The sequence below is a fragment of the Salvia splendens genome, chromosome 10 (assembly GCF_004379255.2).
Source record: "Salvia splendens isolate huo1 chromosome 10, SspV2, whole genome shotgun sequence".
Taxonomy (NCBI): Eukaryota; Viridiplantae; Streptophyta; class Magnoliopsida; order Lamiales; family Lamiaceae; genus Salvia; species Salvia splendens.
In genome coordinates this window covers 8,020,789-8,037,869 of record NC_056041.1, presented here as the reverse complement: position 1 = coordinate 8,037,869, position 17,081 = coordinate 8,020,789, and the positions used below count along the sequence as shown (strand labels likewise).

Below are 17,081 nucleotides of genomic sequence, written 5' to 3'. Positions count from 1 at the left end.
GAGACCTAAGTTGTCTTTTTTCACGTTTTGTATCAACGGTAATAGTAATAAATGTGCATGCCATTTTTTGCATTTAGCTGACTCCAATAAAATCTTTATATTCTCCATAGGGTAATGATCGAGTCTTACATTTGTTTTGATAGAAATATAACAAATTTTTTTATTTTGGAATTTTACACAAATTAAAGTTTCATTGCCCATTTTCTAACTATATTTTGAATCGTGAACTCAGACATTGGAACACAACTTCTTTTTCTAGCGATTTTACTGACCAAAATTTAATATAATCAGAGTATTATTCGGAAGCTATCATACATATAACATACCTTTCCATAATTACATTTGGATTACCCGTTTATTTCAAAACTTTGAATTATTGGCCATTAAAATTTAGACTCATAAGTCATAAGTCACATCAAATTAAAATATTTCCCCATTCTAAAAAAACTAATCTCTTTTATCTCATAGTATCATTTTGTTCTGCAATTCTAAATTATTTCACTTTTATTTCTAAAAAAATATTTAACCATACACTAACTTACACTACACCACTTTAAATATGGATTTCACTATTCATGATATTTCAATTATTTTTTTCACTTTTTTCTTCTACTTTATTAATTTCATAATAGTACAATTAAAAAACTACAACTATCTGTCATAGTCGTGAGTCGTGACTCATTTATAATATTTCAGTTATATAATTTTTACTATTTATATGCTACAATATTACTAATATTTCAACAATATGAGTAATTTAAATTTTTACTACTACTGTTTAAATTATACTACGTGTTGATATTCAATTAAGGACCAATTCCAAAAATGCTTTCCCTATTTTTCGTCTAATCTGATACTTGTGCTAAAGCTAAAGCTGCATACATACACATATTGAAGCATGAATTGAATAACTCATGGAATTCAAAATTCGCCCTTGATTTCAAATTCTTTGGAATTGGAAGAAAGAACAAAAACCATCCCTACCCAAAACAAGGAATTCGACATTGATTCACGCACAAAATCTCTGGCTGGAGCTGTAAATGATTCATAAATGAAAAAGCCCATAAACCCACATCCCTAGAAACCAAATTACCCCATCTCTAATTTCAACTCACTTCTTATTCACTACCCTTTCTCTTATTTACCCGGTGCTTTCCCTCTCATATTTCAATTTTCTTTTCGCAATTTTCCGTCCGATTATTAAAATTCATATAGATAACCCTTCCTTTGGAAGGCATTTTAAGGGGTTAAGGAGTGAGTGACCCATTTCTAATATGAATTGTTGTAATTCTCGAAGTGGGTTTTTGTATGCTGAGAGCATGGCGATAAGATGGGAGAAGGTAAAGGTGAGTGGAGTGGGTGGTGGGCCTGGGGTGAGGTGGGGACACACATGCAACGCCATTAGAGGAGGGAAGCTTCTCTATATTTTCGGCGGATATGGGAAAGATCAGTGCCAGACGAATCAAATTCATGTTTTGGATACTGGTAATTTGTCCCGCTTCATTTCCTTTTTTTTGGGGTCGTCTCTCATGATTCACAATATTTGTGTTATTTTGGAGTGTGATGAAATTGAATATTTGTATGATGTGTTTGGTTTATCTTTATATGTTATTTGTGGGTTTTTAGGAGCTGAAAATGCATGTAGTATGTTTTAGGCGGGTGTAAAAGCTTGCTTACTTCTTCATACTGTGATGGAAAGGCTTGTGGTCTATTTATTCTTGCAGAATCTGTGGTCAGGATGTGTGTGTTTTGATTATTCCTTAGATTCATCTTGGTCTCCCTTTGTAGATTGTGAATCTATATGTATATATGCCTGGTATTGTTGGCCTTTTCATTTACATTTGTAATTTGACCAATAGATTCGTTCTTAGGCGGCTTAATTTGGAGTCTGGTACTTCCATATGGGTAACTGTTGAAATAGTGTTCCAAACTTCTTATGATTTCAATAGAACATGATTTATTTGTGAATTGTGTGTTTATTTTTACCATTGTTCTTATTGGGATTTAATTACTATCAACATGCTATGCATAAGGTGTTGTGGAGACTAGCTATCTAGACTCTAATTAAGTGTATTGTGTGGTCCAGTGGAGCTGGTTTGGCGCGAGCCCATTGTGAATGGTACACCACCTACCGCAAGAGACAGTCATAGTTGTACCACAGTTGGAGATAATCTGTTTGTATTTGGTGGTACTGATGGAAGAAGGCCACTTAATGATTTGCTGCTTCTGCAAACTTGTAAGTTCTTCATTCGTTTCAATACTTATAGATCCTTCCTCCCTATTTCTATTTAAAATTTCCTAAACTGGAGCTTTAGACATACTGGCTTGGCCATGTTCGATTCATTTTCATGTGTTTCCACTTTATTCTTTAATATGAAGATGAACAATTAGATGGAAAAGTTCAAGTAACTTTTATTTTGTCTTGAACTCATCTAGTTCTTGCTTTTGTTAAGAAATACCTTTTTGTTTACCTTTTCTTTTATATCTTGAAATTGGTCTTCTCATATGCAAGGAATTTTGAAACTTGTTCAGTTATTATGTAACTGACTCCATGTTTGCATATTTTTTTCCCATGATAGCCTCCAATACATGGGTTGTACCATCGGTTAGAGGTGATGCTCCAGAACCAAGAGAGGGCCATAGTGCAGCACTTATCGGTAAAAGACTCTTCATTTTTGGTGGATGTGGCAAATATGAGAACAGTGAAGTCTACTATGATGATCTTTACATATTAAATACGGGTACGAACATTTTACTTTGTCTCGCAAAGTTGATCTTGTCTTTAGGCCTAGTTTATTTTTGGCTCTTTCTTATTTTGTTTCTTTCATTGTTGAAACTTGTTGTCAACATTGTATTTTGTCTCTTAGTTCCAATAAATTTGCCTGTCAATGAAATTCTACACTGTAAAAGCTAGAGCTACTGTTCTGATACTGCAAAGATGTTGAGTGATACTCCCTCCGTCCCACAAGAATATGCACTCTTTCCTTTTTAGTCCGTCCCACAAGAATATGCACTTTCTAATTTTAGAAAGTCTTTTCTCTCTAATGAGGTGGGACCCATTTTCCACTAATAATACTTTATTTACTTTTTCTCTCTACCTCTCTTACTTTACCAATTTTACATTAAAACTCGTGCCGAACCCAAAGTGCATATTCTTTGGGGACGGAGGGAGTACTTATTACTATGTCATGGCTGCACAAGTCATGGATATCAGACATATAATTGGATTTCAGATTAGAGTGTATGTTGATGTTTACGTTGTACTTTGCTTAATACTGATATTGGCTCCTATAGTTAGATAATTGCACATCATCCGTAAAACCATTTACTTATCCTTAGTGTGGCTGATAAGTTTCTTTAGTGACATCATCTCTCATTCTTGATCACAATTGACTTGAAAAGGGGTTCCAAACTCTTATTGCAAATTCGTAATTCCATTATCAGGATAGTAAGGATACACAAGTATGCAAATTGATGTTGTAATAACATGTAATTGAAATACAATTGGATTTATATCATGGAAATTTCCGCACTTACGTTAATATACTTTACTGTCTCTTATATTTTGAACTTTGGTAAATGGCTGCACCATGTTTTGGTGTATGCCAAATGAAAGAACTCCTATAATTTGCCTCGTAATGATTGATATTTTATCCTGGGTGATTTAGAGAAAAAAGCATATTTTCAGGCTTTCTTGTGCTTTATGTGCAGAGACTTTTGTGTGGAAACGTGTGTTCCCTACGGGTACTCCTCCAAGTAAAAGAGACAGCCATACCTGCGCATCTTGGAACAACAAAATCATAGTCGTTGGTGGTGAAGACTCCTCTAATTATTACCTATCGGATGTGCACATACTTGATGCTGGTATACTTGAATTGTCTTTATTGATCCTATAAAATTATGTTTAGTACACAAATTTGCATTGACGGATTATTCTTCGTTCCTTGAATATATAGATACTCTTGTTTGGTCCAAGTTGAACACCACTGGCCAGCTATTGCCACCTCGAGCTGGACATACAACAATTTGTTTGGGAAAAAAAATGTTTGTCTTTGGAGGTTTCTCAGATGAGCAGAACTTGTATAATGATGTCTATATGCTCGACATTGGTAAGTAGTTTGTGGTAATTGTTATTTTGTTAATGTAATAATACAAGCTTCTTGGACCATTGAACAACTACTCATGGTTGTGTTTTTGAGTTGGGGAGGGGAAAGAGTGGGGATCAAACATCACACATCTTCCTTTTATATAGAACACCAAACTTCTTCGAGGTGATAAGGAATCAAAATAAAGAGCAGTGACAATATGGTTTACTAGATTGTGCCCCTATTAAAAAGTGGGAAACTGGCGGGCAACATGTATGATTATGTCCCGGTCTTAACCAACCATCTTATGCAGAAACTGGTGCCTGGATCAAAGTTTCAGCAGTCGGGGAAGGCCCTTCCGGCAGATTTTCCATGGCAGGTGAAAGTTTGGATCCGCATATGGGTGGCGTTCTTGTTTTTATAGGCGGTTGTAATAAAAATCTGGAAGCACTAGATGACATGTATTTCTTGCACACAGGTATTATTTCCCCTTCTTGAAATGTCACAGATGGTATTTATTTACTGAGTTAGAGCTTAAACTAATTGCAATACTGTGTCCGAACTGTTTATTACCAGGATTTTCTAAAGAGATTGACAGGGATGAAAAGCGTAATGAGAAGTTATCTTTGAGGAAACAGCTGAAGCTGAAATGTCAAGAGCAAAATACAACTACCCCTGGCTATGAGAAGGCTTCTTATGGCACTGAACATGAAGATGATACTACCATTTACCAACCTACGCCAATATCGAGTTATATGCCAGCAGGCAAGATCACAGACACCTCATGTTTATCTCCAACTACTTTGCTTGACTGTATTCCTTGGGTAACTGGGATATCTGGTGGTTAATTAGTAAATAAATTGGTAATAATTTCTTTCCTGTTGCAGGGAGGCGAAATTTCTATTTGAATGAATATCAAGCTCCTCTTGGAAAAAAGACCTTCCAAGCTAGGGTCTTTAAAAGCTTTCCTGATGGATATACAATTGAAACTATTATCGATGGGAAGCCTCTACGTGGAGTACTATTTTCCAATAAACCTAGCTCCACTAGCATGGCAGTTGATAATTTCAATGGGTGAGATTTTGTGTGGATGATTATCAGTTTTGTAAACTGACTGAAGGATGCGGAAATGTTTGATGGGCTTGTATTGAACTTTATTACAGTAAGATGGAAGCTATGAAGATTAATGATCCAAATCTGCATGGTGGTCACAATTCTGGGATGGAGAGTGAGAAGCCACTGCAGCATGATGCAACTGTGGTCAAGCAAGCAGATGATGCTGGGAATGATGAGGAAGAATTGAAAGCCCAGATGGAAATCTCCACATCAGAAACTAAAAATCCTGATGCTGAATCATTGATATCTCAAGAGGTTATCCAATTTCCCTCCCCACCTCCTGGATTCTTCTTCCCTAAACCAGATTTTCATCTTTTACTATTTATTTCTCTAGGACTAAACAATTCAGTCTACTTGGACAAAATTCACCAAAAATTTATGTAATATTTGTGGAGTTTTCCAGAAAATCCTAATGTCATAAATCTGTTTTTCTGATTAGGACATGGCAGAAATTGACCCTAAAATGTCAACCACATTGGAGTTTTTAAGATCGAAAAAATTTAGTTCCGTTGCCCTAAAGAAAATTTTTGGCCAAAAATAGTTAAATTTTCGGGTTCTTGACAGCATATCTTACTCCCCTCAGGTGGATGCATTTTCATATACTGAATATTTTCACTTGTTTATCCTGTTAATTAGGTTCCGGGAGCCTCAGAAACATGTCTGGCACCTGCTGGTAATGCGGGAGCCTCAGAAACACATCTGGCATCTGCTGGTAATGTTGGAGCCTCAGAAACACATCTGGCACCTGATGGTAATGCGGGAGCCTCAGAAGTACATTTGTCACCTGCTGGTAATGTGGGAGCCTCGGAAACACATCTGTCACCTGCTGGTACTGCAGGAAGTGACACCCCTAATAATCAATCGTTAATAGATGCTGAAATGCATGAAGAGGATGCCTCTGTGGTTGTTAAGGAGCAAACACTCGCATAATGTTGAGGTACTAATTTAATGTACTTACTAATTATTTTCAAGTCAATTTGATTGGAATCAAGTAGTGCCTAATAGTTGGAAACTTGTTGAACTTTAGAAGGTTTAAGTCACTTATGCCATAAACAACTTGTTTTGTTTTGCAAACTTTCTCTCAAACACGTGTCGGAGTATGATTCCTTTGTTAAAAATTTGTTGTTACTTCAGCTCCTTTTTTCTTGGTCTCATCTTTTAGTGATCACTAGGATCTGAACCGTGTCCTATTTACAGAGGCTTCTTGAAATTTTGTGGGAAGAAATAAGTTTTTCTGTTTTCAGGGTGCACATAAAACATTGAAAAACAACCTTAACTGAATACAAATTGATCATCCTATCATCTTAATTCGTATTCAAATTTGAGAGAGAACTGAATTGGGAAATATAGTTTCTTATTCAAGATTTTAGAAAAATATGGCATGCTTATATTTTTAGTAGAGATTTGTCTGCAGTGGCTGTTCATATGCGTCATTTTCTATCAGCTACTAGCTGCCTAGAAAGCAGTCGGTATTTGATTATTTATGCGTCTAATGTTTTTCTGATATGTTTCTCTCTATGCAGGCTGAGATGTCGCGGGACTGATTTTTCCAGATGAAAGTTCTTCTGGGCCAAACTCTGTATAGCTTCTGACTACTGAAATAGGCAAGAACGCGTCGACCATTTTTTGCAGTCTCTGCTCGGATTCTACGCCTCTCTTGTCTTGAAAAATTACTCTTTTAACAATATGCAAGTCACAATTAGCTAGCCACTACCCAAATGTTGACTCCTTTTATATTGCTAGTTAGTAAAGCTACAGACTCACAATTGACCTCTCTTCCATCTTTGTAGTAATATCATCACTCTCTCTCTCTCTCTGCGTGTGTGTGTTTGTGTTGTTTACTGTTTTACATGTGATAAATAGGTTAGACAATCTCATGTTGGATTTATGGTTGAATAAGGTTTTCTCATTATACTGTAGCTGTTGTTTCTGGGGTTTTATTGCAAAAGATTTTGGAGGTTTCCAGGCAAGATTTATATATTGATTCCATTAGTTTGATTAGTAACGTCGATGTCCAAGCGACTACAAATACCTATGAGATATCATGTCACGTCACTGGTGTTACATCTTACATTATATAGACTAGATTGACAAGATATATAGATAGCATAGGAAAACTATTGTTGTGATTACAATAATAGTTAACAACGATAATGATAATGGAGATTATTATAAAGTCTTATAGTATTTCCTCCAAATATCTACTTATTTTATGACCATCATTATCACACATATATACTACTCTCTTTGTTCCAACTAAGTTGATACAACATTTTTGGGTACGGAGATTAAGAAATTGTACTGAAAAGTATGAGAAAATGAATAAAATAGGAGAGATAAAGATAGAGTAAAGTAGGTAAAGGAATAAAGTAAGATTGATTGGATGTTTTATTTTTTGTCATAAAAGGAAATGACTCCACTTAGTTTATACATTCCAAAAATGAATACGACTCAACTTAGTTGGAACGGAGGGAGTACTATATTGATATAAGAAGAATAAGAGTATCCACAATAAGGAGTCGCGGCCACATTTTCACCTCACACATATTTTACACCCTAATTTTCACTCTTTATATTTTTAATTCTGATTAAATTAAAATATACCAACAATTGAAAAAATAATTAGATTTGTGGTTGTGGCTTATTCACTATTAGGCTGGACAAGTTTTTTTTTGTAACCCTCGACAAGTTTTTGTGACATGGCTAACTATTGTGTACACTAATACTTCCTGCAAAAAGTGGGGTACTCAAATTGAAGAATGGGACTCCACCCAAGCAAATTCCTATCATAGAATGCAGTGATTTTCACTCAACTGCACAATAATAACAACATATAGCTGAAAGGAGTTCTCATCAAGACTGATTCATTTGTATATGTACATTAACATCATCCAATCAAGAATCTAATTCCAACAACAAAGTGTGCTATTGAATGCAAGAAATCCTACAATCAAGCTATCTCAGCTTACAAGAAATAATTGACTAGCCCGATGCCTCCGACCCCCTTGCCGTTTCTTTGTCCTTCCCCAGCTCTGCTTGACACTCTGGTCACCGCTAGCAATGGACTGCTTCATGATCGAGCTCATTGACTTCTTCGTCACATCTGAAGGAGATAACTTAGAATATTTTCTTGCTTTTGCACCACCACTCCTGCCCGGTCTCCTCTTCAACGAACCTGTTTCTAGAGCTTCCGGTTTGAAGCCCTTGCATTGCTTCTTTCCCCTCTTCTGGCCCTTTCCGGATCTTCTGGACATGTTACTCGTTCCTTTTTCTTTGCTAAAACGAGACAAGCTTAAAGCGTTTTCCCCACCTTGATCCATTGCATCAGTCTCAAGTTCCATGACCTCGTCTCCTACTTCATCCCCATTGGAAGAAACAATTTCAGCAAACCAACACAGATTTCTGAAGTTTGCTAGTGAATCAAGAACTTCAGCTTCTACCCCGACTCCAGATGAATAAATCTTGACTAGAGTCTTGGCAGCAGTGGTGTCGGATTCAATGAATGGCTCTGCCTCTCCTTGTTCAGATAAAAGATGTGTTTCCAGTTGAATATCTTCGGATTCTCCTCTTGGAGGAGAACGCTCCTTGTTCTCGGGGCTCACCGGTCCCTTCAACAACTCTGCAGACTTCGAGCTTGATGGAGGCAGAGGATGCTCGTCTACTACGCTACTGTTCAAGTCAATGTAACTTTCAGTTTTCAAGAAACTGTCACTGATGCTGTTCTGTACAATAGGTTCATCTTCAGAGGCAGAGTTGCTATCGGGAACTACTTTAACCTCTCTATTTATAGATGGAGGGCTTTCAAAAGGCATTGAATTCAAATCAATATCCATTGATGAATTTGTGCCATCCGAGTTTTCACCAGTCTTCATGAGAGCAGTAAAAGCTTCAAGAGGACCAGACGAATTTGTGGGAAGCGATTCCAACTGTATGGGCTCATTCAGATCAATGAAACAATAGGTTTTCTTGGTATCCGAACTAGAACTCGATAAATCCCATGTTTTACTCATGCCAATATCTAAATGAGTTGCAGCTAGAAAATTGGAAACTTTATCAGGGGTACGACATGTGAAGTCAGATGCTTCAGAAAGGTTTCCTGCTTTGAACTGCTTCACTTGATCATCATGGTAGATACGAGCTGGAAGTTCAAGGTCGATAATTCCACTTTGTTTAGTGCCGGGAAACAGAAATTTGGCATCATCACTACTGTTTCTTCTTATGCCAGACTCACTTTGCAGAGTTGAATGTTTCAGAAAGTTCTCTGCAACTAAACTTTTAGGCCCTTGACAATCCCCTGATGCTAGTTCAGACAACTCACGAGGTGAAAGATTGCCGAAGAGCCAGCCTGTTGCAGGAGAAGGCTTCTGAGGAATTTCATCACCACCATGAGATGAGGAATGGATTGACTCTGATGTTTGAGATAATAAATGCTGTCCAAAGATTTCTCTCGCTCTCATTTCATTCATCAAGTCCCTCTGCCTTCTGTACACCCGGTGTAGCTCCTGAACCTGGGAGTCGAAACATTAAATTAAACAGCTAAGCACAACTGAACTAACAATATATAACAAAGTAGAGAAGCACAACTTCAAAACTCAATAAACAAACTCTGCTCATAACCATTTCACACTCAATTTTGCATTTCAGAAAGGATAAATACAACTTTCTACACAACTCCTTCCCAATCGATGACATGATATCTTCATTGCTTTCCACTCACACAGTCATACTACACGACCGCCCCCTCCACAAGGTAGCTATAATACAATTTTCAGTCGAGAGAGCCCACTTTAGTTTTCTTTCGACTATCAATATATGATATGAAACTCACTTAAAACTCAAAACGACCACATGCCAGATGAAAAAACTGAATAACACCTGATATACCAATATTTTGTCTCAATCAACACTCAACAGTTGAAGCAAAGTAAGAGGTCTGATGACACCAACCTGAGACCTAAACGCAGCTTCTTGATTCTGTATGATCTGCTTCAGCATTTCCTTGTCATGACCTAAGTACTGATCACACGATGGCACGAAAACGCTGTTGTTGTGGCCTCTTTCTTCTCGGTAGCTAGCATTACTATTGTAAAGGTGCCAAGAATAGCCACCAGCACCGCCGTTCAGATCCCTCAGATTGTGGTAATACACGGGCGTGTAACTACCGCACTGCATACTCGCTCCAACTCACCTGAACTGGAAAAAAGAAAAACAAGTTAGTATCGTGCATAATAAGGGAGCTCAAAATCCTCCAAAATCGAACATTCAACACATCATATTCCAAAACACAAAGATCACGCAGAAGATTTCGAGTTGTGTCTTGGAATAGACACTACTCCTCACAAATTTCTCCATGGTGCTTCGCAAATAATAAACATTTCACATAGTTTTCTTCAAACTATCCTCTCTTTTAACTCCAAATTGCTCAAAGAGTCGGCGAACACAAGAAAGATTCAAGAACCACTTCATCAAATATAAAAAGCAAAGCAGCATCAAAAACCTTTGAGAAAGGGATCATATAATCCAAACCTGTCCTAATTTGAGAAGTATAAAAATCTATGTTGTATTTTTCCAAAATTGCACACGCGTGAAAGATTAACCGTATCCAATAATACTACTTTTTTGCGTTTGATAAGATCAAGCCGACATTTTTCCAGCCAAGCAAGATAAAGAAACGCTGAAAGCAGGAAAAAAACCATTAATAAGATTCCCTTATGTCATAGGGCGGAAAAACCCTCACCTCCTCCAACAAAAGATCAGGCTGTAACAAGATAAGGCTTAGACTTAAAAATTCACACCAATAAATATTGTTGACCATGAACAAGAAAATACTAAGAATTTGAGATTGGGAAAACAATCCTACATTTTTACCAAAAATTTTGAAAAATGGTAAACAAGAGAAAATTGTGTTGTATTATGAGAGATCATGTCACCAGAAACCATCAACACACCATTTAAAAGTAAAATCTCAGCTTATACCAGAAGAATGAGAGAGACAAAAGAAGAAGAAAAACACACACTAGCAGACTGACAAGCACACAGTAACGCATTCTGAGAAAAGAGAAATGCTCAGATGAGAAAATGAAGGAAAGATCAGACCCAGAATCCATATTCTCAGATAAAACAATAAAGATTGAAACTTTACCTGAAAAGAGAAAAACAAAACCAACTCAAATCACAGCTTCATTACTTCACCAGCACCAAAATTGCTCGTTTATCATGCGGAATTCAGCAAATCCACTAGCAATGGAAGAGGATAAAGGATGTTTGGAGAAAGGAAAAAATCTCAGCCAAGTGAATGAGCTCAGAGAGTTGGCATATACTTAGAGAGCGAGAGAGAGAGAGAGAGAGAGAGAGAGAGAGAGAGAGGCCATGAAAGGAGGCTTAAATTTGCAAAGAAGCAAAGGGAAAAGGAAAGGCGGAAAAGGTGGGCTGGTTGAGAGAGAGAAAATTGGAGTTTCTGGATCTGCTGGGGCCACACGCACTTGGCAAAGAAGGTGAAGATAGAGGGAGAGGAATATAGAGTACTATAACTTACAATGGAAGAGACATGGGATTTGTCAATATGTGGGGCCCATCGTAGGATGGGGTTGGTGGTGGGTTATCTGTTTGCATACATTTATTAGTTGGTTATAAAAGAGCGTCCTTACACCATCCACTACGCGTATCGCCGGCGTCTCGGGTCCCGTCCCGGAGAGACGGGACCCAGTGCGACGCGTTGCAGCTCGCCGTCCCGTCCCGCGCCGTCCCGCGTCTCGTCCCGTCGAGCCAAGAGACGGGCTGTCTCGCCACGCGCCTAAGCGACGTGGCGCGACCCGGCGTCCTGCGTGACGCCCACTCGCCGGCCCGCGAGTGGACGTCGTCACGTGCTGACGCAATAAATATTTTTTAAAAAAAATTTGAATTTTCAAAAAAAATAAAAGGAAAAAATTGTAACGGTAATAATACCGTTTTGTTGTTTTTTTAAATTTTTTATTTTTAATTAATTTTTTTACTCTATAAATACTCCTAAACTCATCCTCATTTCACACACAACTACACATCTATTCTTCCTATCATCTAAATTTTCTCTCAAATTTTCATATAACAACTCAAGATGTCCGGCGACGGCGACGGCAACTACGGCGGTTCCGGCGGGTGGGATCTTAACGCGTTCGGCGATTGGGAGACCATGATCAACACATTGGGCGGTTCCGGTTCGTCCAACCACCCAAATTTGACCATGATTCATATGTCCGTCCCTCCGCCCCGCGGTATTTGCAGGGATTATCCCAGATCCGGGAGGATTTTCCCGTTGATCCCACGCCGGGAGTAGGCCGAGGCAGTGGAGGTGGCCGAGGCGGTGTACAACCCCAGGCGGGCGAGGACGAGGAGGAAGAGGAAGAGGATCTAGGCCGGCATCCGTACAACAACCTCGAAACGCTGGTGGTGTACAACGCCTGGATCACCGTCTCGTACGATCCCATCGTCGGGAATCAACAATCTCGGAAGTGTTTCTGGGAAAAGGTCTGCGAGGTCTACCACCAGATAAAGCCGAAAGGCTCCCGCAAGCGCAAATTTAAAATGCTCCGCTCTCACTTGATCGAGTCGACCGACAGGTCAAAAAATTCTGCGGCATCTACTCGGCCGAAGAGGCGCGCTACCAAAGTGGCGCAACGGCAACCGACATTTTGACGTCCGCTTTGCGCGCCTACTACCAGGACGAACGTCATCAATTCAGATTTGTTGATGTTTGGCAGGCCGTCAAGGACGAGGAACGGTGGGCCGGCGGTTTTCGCTCCAGCTCGGGCTCAACCTCGAAGCGCACGAAGTATACGGCGAGTGGCCAATACTCGTCTGGTGGTGACACCGCTGAGGGCATCAGCCAACCTGAGGCTGAATCCCAGGAGTTTGCGGGTACGGTAGGCGATGCTGGAGGATCCGCTAGTGGGCGCCGTCGGCCGCAAGGGACGAAGGCGGCGAAAGCGGCTAGAGCAAGGAAGGGCCGAGGCGAATCAAGCCAGCCGGCCTTGGGATCGGGCTCGCGGGGAGGCTCGGACACACTTATGGTGGCGTACATGACTGCCACAATGGCGGATACTTCCCGCTTCTCGTACGCCCAATTCACGGCCTGGTGGAACGGAATTGTGTATATGGCAGCACAACTTGGCCTTCCGGCTCCCCCTCAACCTCGACCGCCTCCGGAGGATGATTAGCCGGCGGAGTAGTTTTTTTATTTTTCTTTAAATTTGTATTTTAAATTATGTTGTGTGTTTTTTATGTTGTGTGTTTTTTTATGTTGTGTGTTTTTTAATAAATTGTGTTTGTTTTAATTGAATTGGGTTGGAAAAAAAATAAAAAATGAAATTGAATGAATAGTAATTAAGGGACTGAATAAGGGACGGTTAAGGGATGGAGCGTTGCAGGTTCTGTCCCTTAGTTAAGGGATGGAGGAAAAAAGGACAGTGAGGCCATCAAATAGTGGTCAAATAGTATTTAAGGGACGGTTTAAGGGATAGTATAGAGACAGCGTAGTGGATGGCCTTAACGCCGCGGGCCGGGAGCTAAGAGCATCCACTACGCGTCGCGCCGGCCCCGCGACCCGTTCCGAAGAGACGGATCCGTCGCACGACGCGTTGCAGCTCGCCGTCCCGTCCCGTCCCACGTCCCGTGTCGCCGAGACAAGCGACGGGCCGTCTCGCCACGCGCCTAGGTGACGTGGCGCGACCCGGCGTCGTGCGTGACGCCCACTCGCGGGCGTCGTCACGTGCTGACGCAATAAATATTTTTTTACAAAATTCGAATTTTAAAAAAAAATGGAAAAAAAATCGAATTTTTTTAATTATGTTGTGTGTTTTTTTATGTTGTGTGTTTAATTAATAAAGTGTGTTTTTTAATAAAGTGTGTTTGTTTTAATTGAATTGGGTTGGAAAAAAAATAAAAAATGAAATTGAATGAATAGTAATTTAAGGGACGGAATAAGGGAAGGAGCGTTGCAGGTTCCGTCCCTTAGTTAAGGGATGGAGGAATAAAGTACAGTGGGACCCTCAAATAGTAGTTTAAGGGACGGTGGGGGGGACAGCGTAGTGGATGCTCTAAGAGCATCATTAACGCACAAAAATAAAATCTCCTAAAATCTCGTGTCATCCCACAAGTGTGACATTTTTTTGGGACGGATGGAGTACTATTTAACTGAAATTTTTAAAAATATCCTTCATAATAAAAAATCACATATTTGGTACCTAGGGTTATTTTTGTCACAAGGTATCAAAAATGATATAAAATATAGATCAAATATCATTTATCTGCGAAAGTGAAGGATAAGAGCATCCGCAATGGGCGAACGATGGCACGCCCGATGGCGCGCATCGTCCGCACCCATTGCGGGTGCGTGCCATAGGGCGCGGACGATAGTCGCGCCCTATACTTCGGTCGCGGAGGATAGCGCGGACGATGGCCATCGTCCGCCCCATTGCGGCTGTCGCGGACGATGGTCATCGTCCGCGCCATCGTCCGCCCCATTGTGGAGGTCGCGGACGATCGACGCGGAAGATGGCACGCGGTTTTGATTTTCTATTTAAATCTCGTTTCTCATTCAGTTGTGCATACGAAGTTTTTTTTAATTCGCATTGTAATGTATTAATTTTTATTAAATGAAATGAAGTTTTTGAAATTCGTATTTAATGTATTATTTTTTTTAAAATTCGTATGAATTTTGTAAATATTAAAAAAATGATGACGTGGCGCGCCTTAGGGCGCTCCACTGCAGGTGGGAAGGTAGGAGGATAAAACTGCTGACGTGACGCGCCTTAGAGCGCCCCATTGCTAATGCCCTAAGTAACATTTTACTCTTATTTATTTTATGTGCGAATTTGTTCCCACATATAGGAACAAAAGTCTCACCACGGTGCAGGTCTCTGAGAGGCTGAGTGGAAGTACATATATATTCATATTTTCAAATTTTACTTTATTAAAAATAAGATTGTATATTTAAATAGAAAATAGCTCACCAATATATTTATGACCACTGATTTTTCCATACCTAAATGAGTAAGGATTGTCGTGAGTCGTGACCTTGGATTTTTTGTAGGTTTCGCTTTCGCTGCTTCTTAAATCGGGTAGATGGCATTTCAGGCAAATTTCTTCTATTCCTCACAGATAAAGTAAAAGAGAATATTTATTTTCCCATTAAGAAATAATATTGTTTCATAGATCAGGTTGAGTAGCTTATGGAGTATGTTTTACAATCAATTTGACCTGTTTTTTTAACCTGAAAAGCTAAAGCAGTTGTTTTAATAAATAATGGAGTAACAGCTTCTCACTGTATCATTTTTTATTTGGGAAATCATAAATTAAGAAAGATATTTATCAATGTGACATTTAAAAAGTATTAATTTTTTTATCTATGAGACATTTTAAAATATTAATATTCAAGACACATAAATTTGGAACACAAATTTATTTTCTTGTTTTACTGGTCCTCCTTAAATTTCTCATCTTCTCATTGCATGTAGAAATACAACTGTTTTTCTCCTTTGCCAATAAAAATGGAGCTGTAATCCCACATTTTTTATTATCTCCTCAATCCTAAATCTCCCATAAAACTCTGAGATAATAATTTACAGTCTCCATTTCTTCAAATTCCTTCATCTTCAAAAGGTAAGAATTTTACAGTTTCACCAATGCATATAATTTGTTTCATAGAGTTTCTTTTTCCTTTCCTATATTCAAATGTGAAATGAAAATCCTGCCTTATTCACATATATTAACATCATTACAAACCAAAAGGGTTTTTGATTAGCCATTTTTTAAAATTAACAATGCAAACAATCAACAATTCAATACCTTCATCTTATTCCTCTGTCTGCAGCTTTGTTGTTCTTCCCCAATGGCCAAATCAATGATCAAGGCCCCAACAAAACTGAAGAAGATCAAGCCGGAATCAGGGCTTCAACGCTGGAACTCAACAGGAGGCGCAGCTTTACTCTTCACTGATCTAATCCCAATTCCAAATTGTCTCAGACCTTCGATAGGCTCCTGCCACGACTTGTGCAAGTACGGCCACGGACGCGACTCCTTAGCCGAATCTGCCTACAGCAGAAACAGAAATACGAGACCTGAGGCGAAATATAAAACAAAAAACATGGCTACATCTACATCAGTAACTAAGGACTCAGTTCTCAGAAAACGGGAAACCTCAAAAAACAGAGCTTCATCAGCAACTAAGAACTCACTTGCCAAAAAACATGAAACCTCAAAAAGCGCATGCAATGCAGGTCGAAACAACGAGAGCAAGATAGTCAATTCGCTGCCTCATAAATCTCTTCCAGAATCATCAAGGACTAGGCGAAGCAAGAGCTTCCCCACTAAGAAGGTTCCAAAGGCCAAATCTGAGAAACTTCTACAAGGTTCCGAATGCTGCAGTAAGAGTGAGCATTGTGATCAAATCATTGAAGAGAAGATCATACACATTGTTGAAACAAATGATCATAACCAAAGCCAAAACCAAAACCAAGACGAGGATGTTGATGATCAGACAATTGATTCAGCAATAACTGATGATTGTTGTTCAACAAAGATGGAATTGAAGGAGGAAGGAGTTGTTGAAGCAGAAAACAAAGAAGGTGGAGACAGGTGGAAGGAGATAAGATTGAGGAGAGTTGTTTCAGAAGGGGATTCTGATCGTATGAAAAAGGTAGTTTTTATGGGTAAGAATAAGGTGAAGGCTCTTGTTGATACCTTTGAAACTCTCATGACTACCACTCGAGATTCCAGGGACTCCACAGAATCTTCGAGTTCATCATAAATGTACACATAATGTATGAAAAAGTGGTTGTATTATATGATCTCATAATCATATGTAATATTATTGCTTGATAATAAATGGTTTCCCAAATGGACAAG

The 17,081-nt window shown here is 39.1% G+C and overlaps 2 protein-coding genes across 3 annotated transcripts; one reads left to right on the top strand and one right to left on the bottom strand.

The window, feature by feature from the left end:
• The first annotated feature begins 874 nt into the window (after positions 1-874).
• LOC121751091 (leucine-zipper-like transcriptional regulator 1) lies at positions 875-7,120 on the top strand. Its single transcript, XM_042145807.1, has 11 exons — positions 875-1,485; positions 2,087-2,236; positions 2,580-2,741; positions 3,712-3,864; positions 3,957-4,109; positions 4,399-4,563; positions 4,662-4,850; positions 4,973-5,159; positions 5,249-5,456; positions 5,838-6,138; positions 6,725-7,120. The coding sequence occupies exons 1-10, from the start codon at positions 1,275-1,277 to the stop codon at positions 6,129-6,131; spliced, it is 1,872 nt and encodes a 623-aa protein (XP_042001741.1). The 5' UTR covers positions 875-1,274; the 3' UTR covers positions 6,132-6,138; positions 6,725-7,120.
• Positions 7,121-8,035: 915 nt separating this feature from the next.
• LOC121753358 lies at positions 8,036-11,749 on the bottom strand. Of its 2 annotated transcripts, none has more exons than XM_042148641.1 (3): positions 11,344-11,749; positions 10,149-10,389; positions 8,036-9,709 (listed from the first exon to the last, which is right to left on the bottom strand). In XM_042148641.1, the coding sequence occupies exons 2-3, from the start codon at positions 10,371-10,373 to the stop codon at positions 8,162-8,164; spliced, it is 1,773 nt and encodes a 590-aa protein (XP_042004575.1). In that variant the 5' UTR covers positions 10,374-10,389; positions 11,344-11,749; the 3' UTR covers positions 8,036-8,161. The 2 variants fall into 2 exon arrangements, with proteins under 2 accessions (XP_042004575.1, XP_042004574.1); XM_042148640.1 differs by having other exon boundaries at positions 10,149-10,394; positions 11,344-11,747.
• Between the last annotated feature and the right edge of the window lie 5,332 nt (positions 11,750-17,081).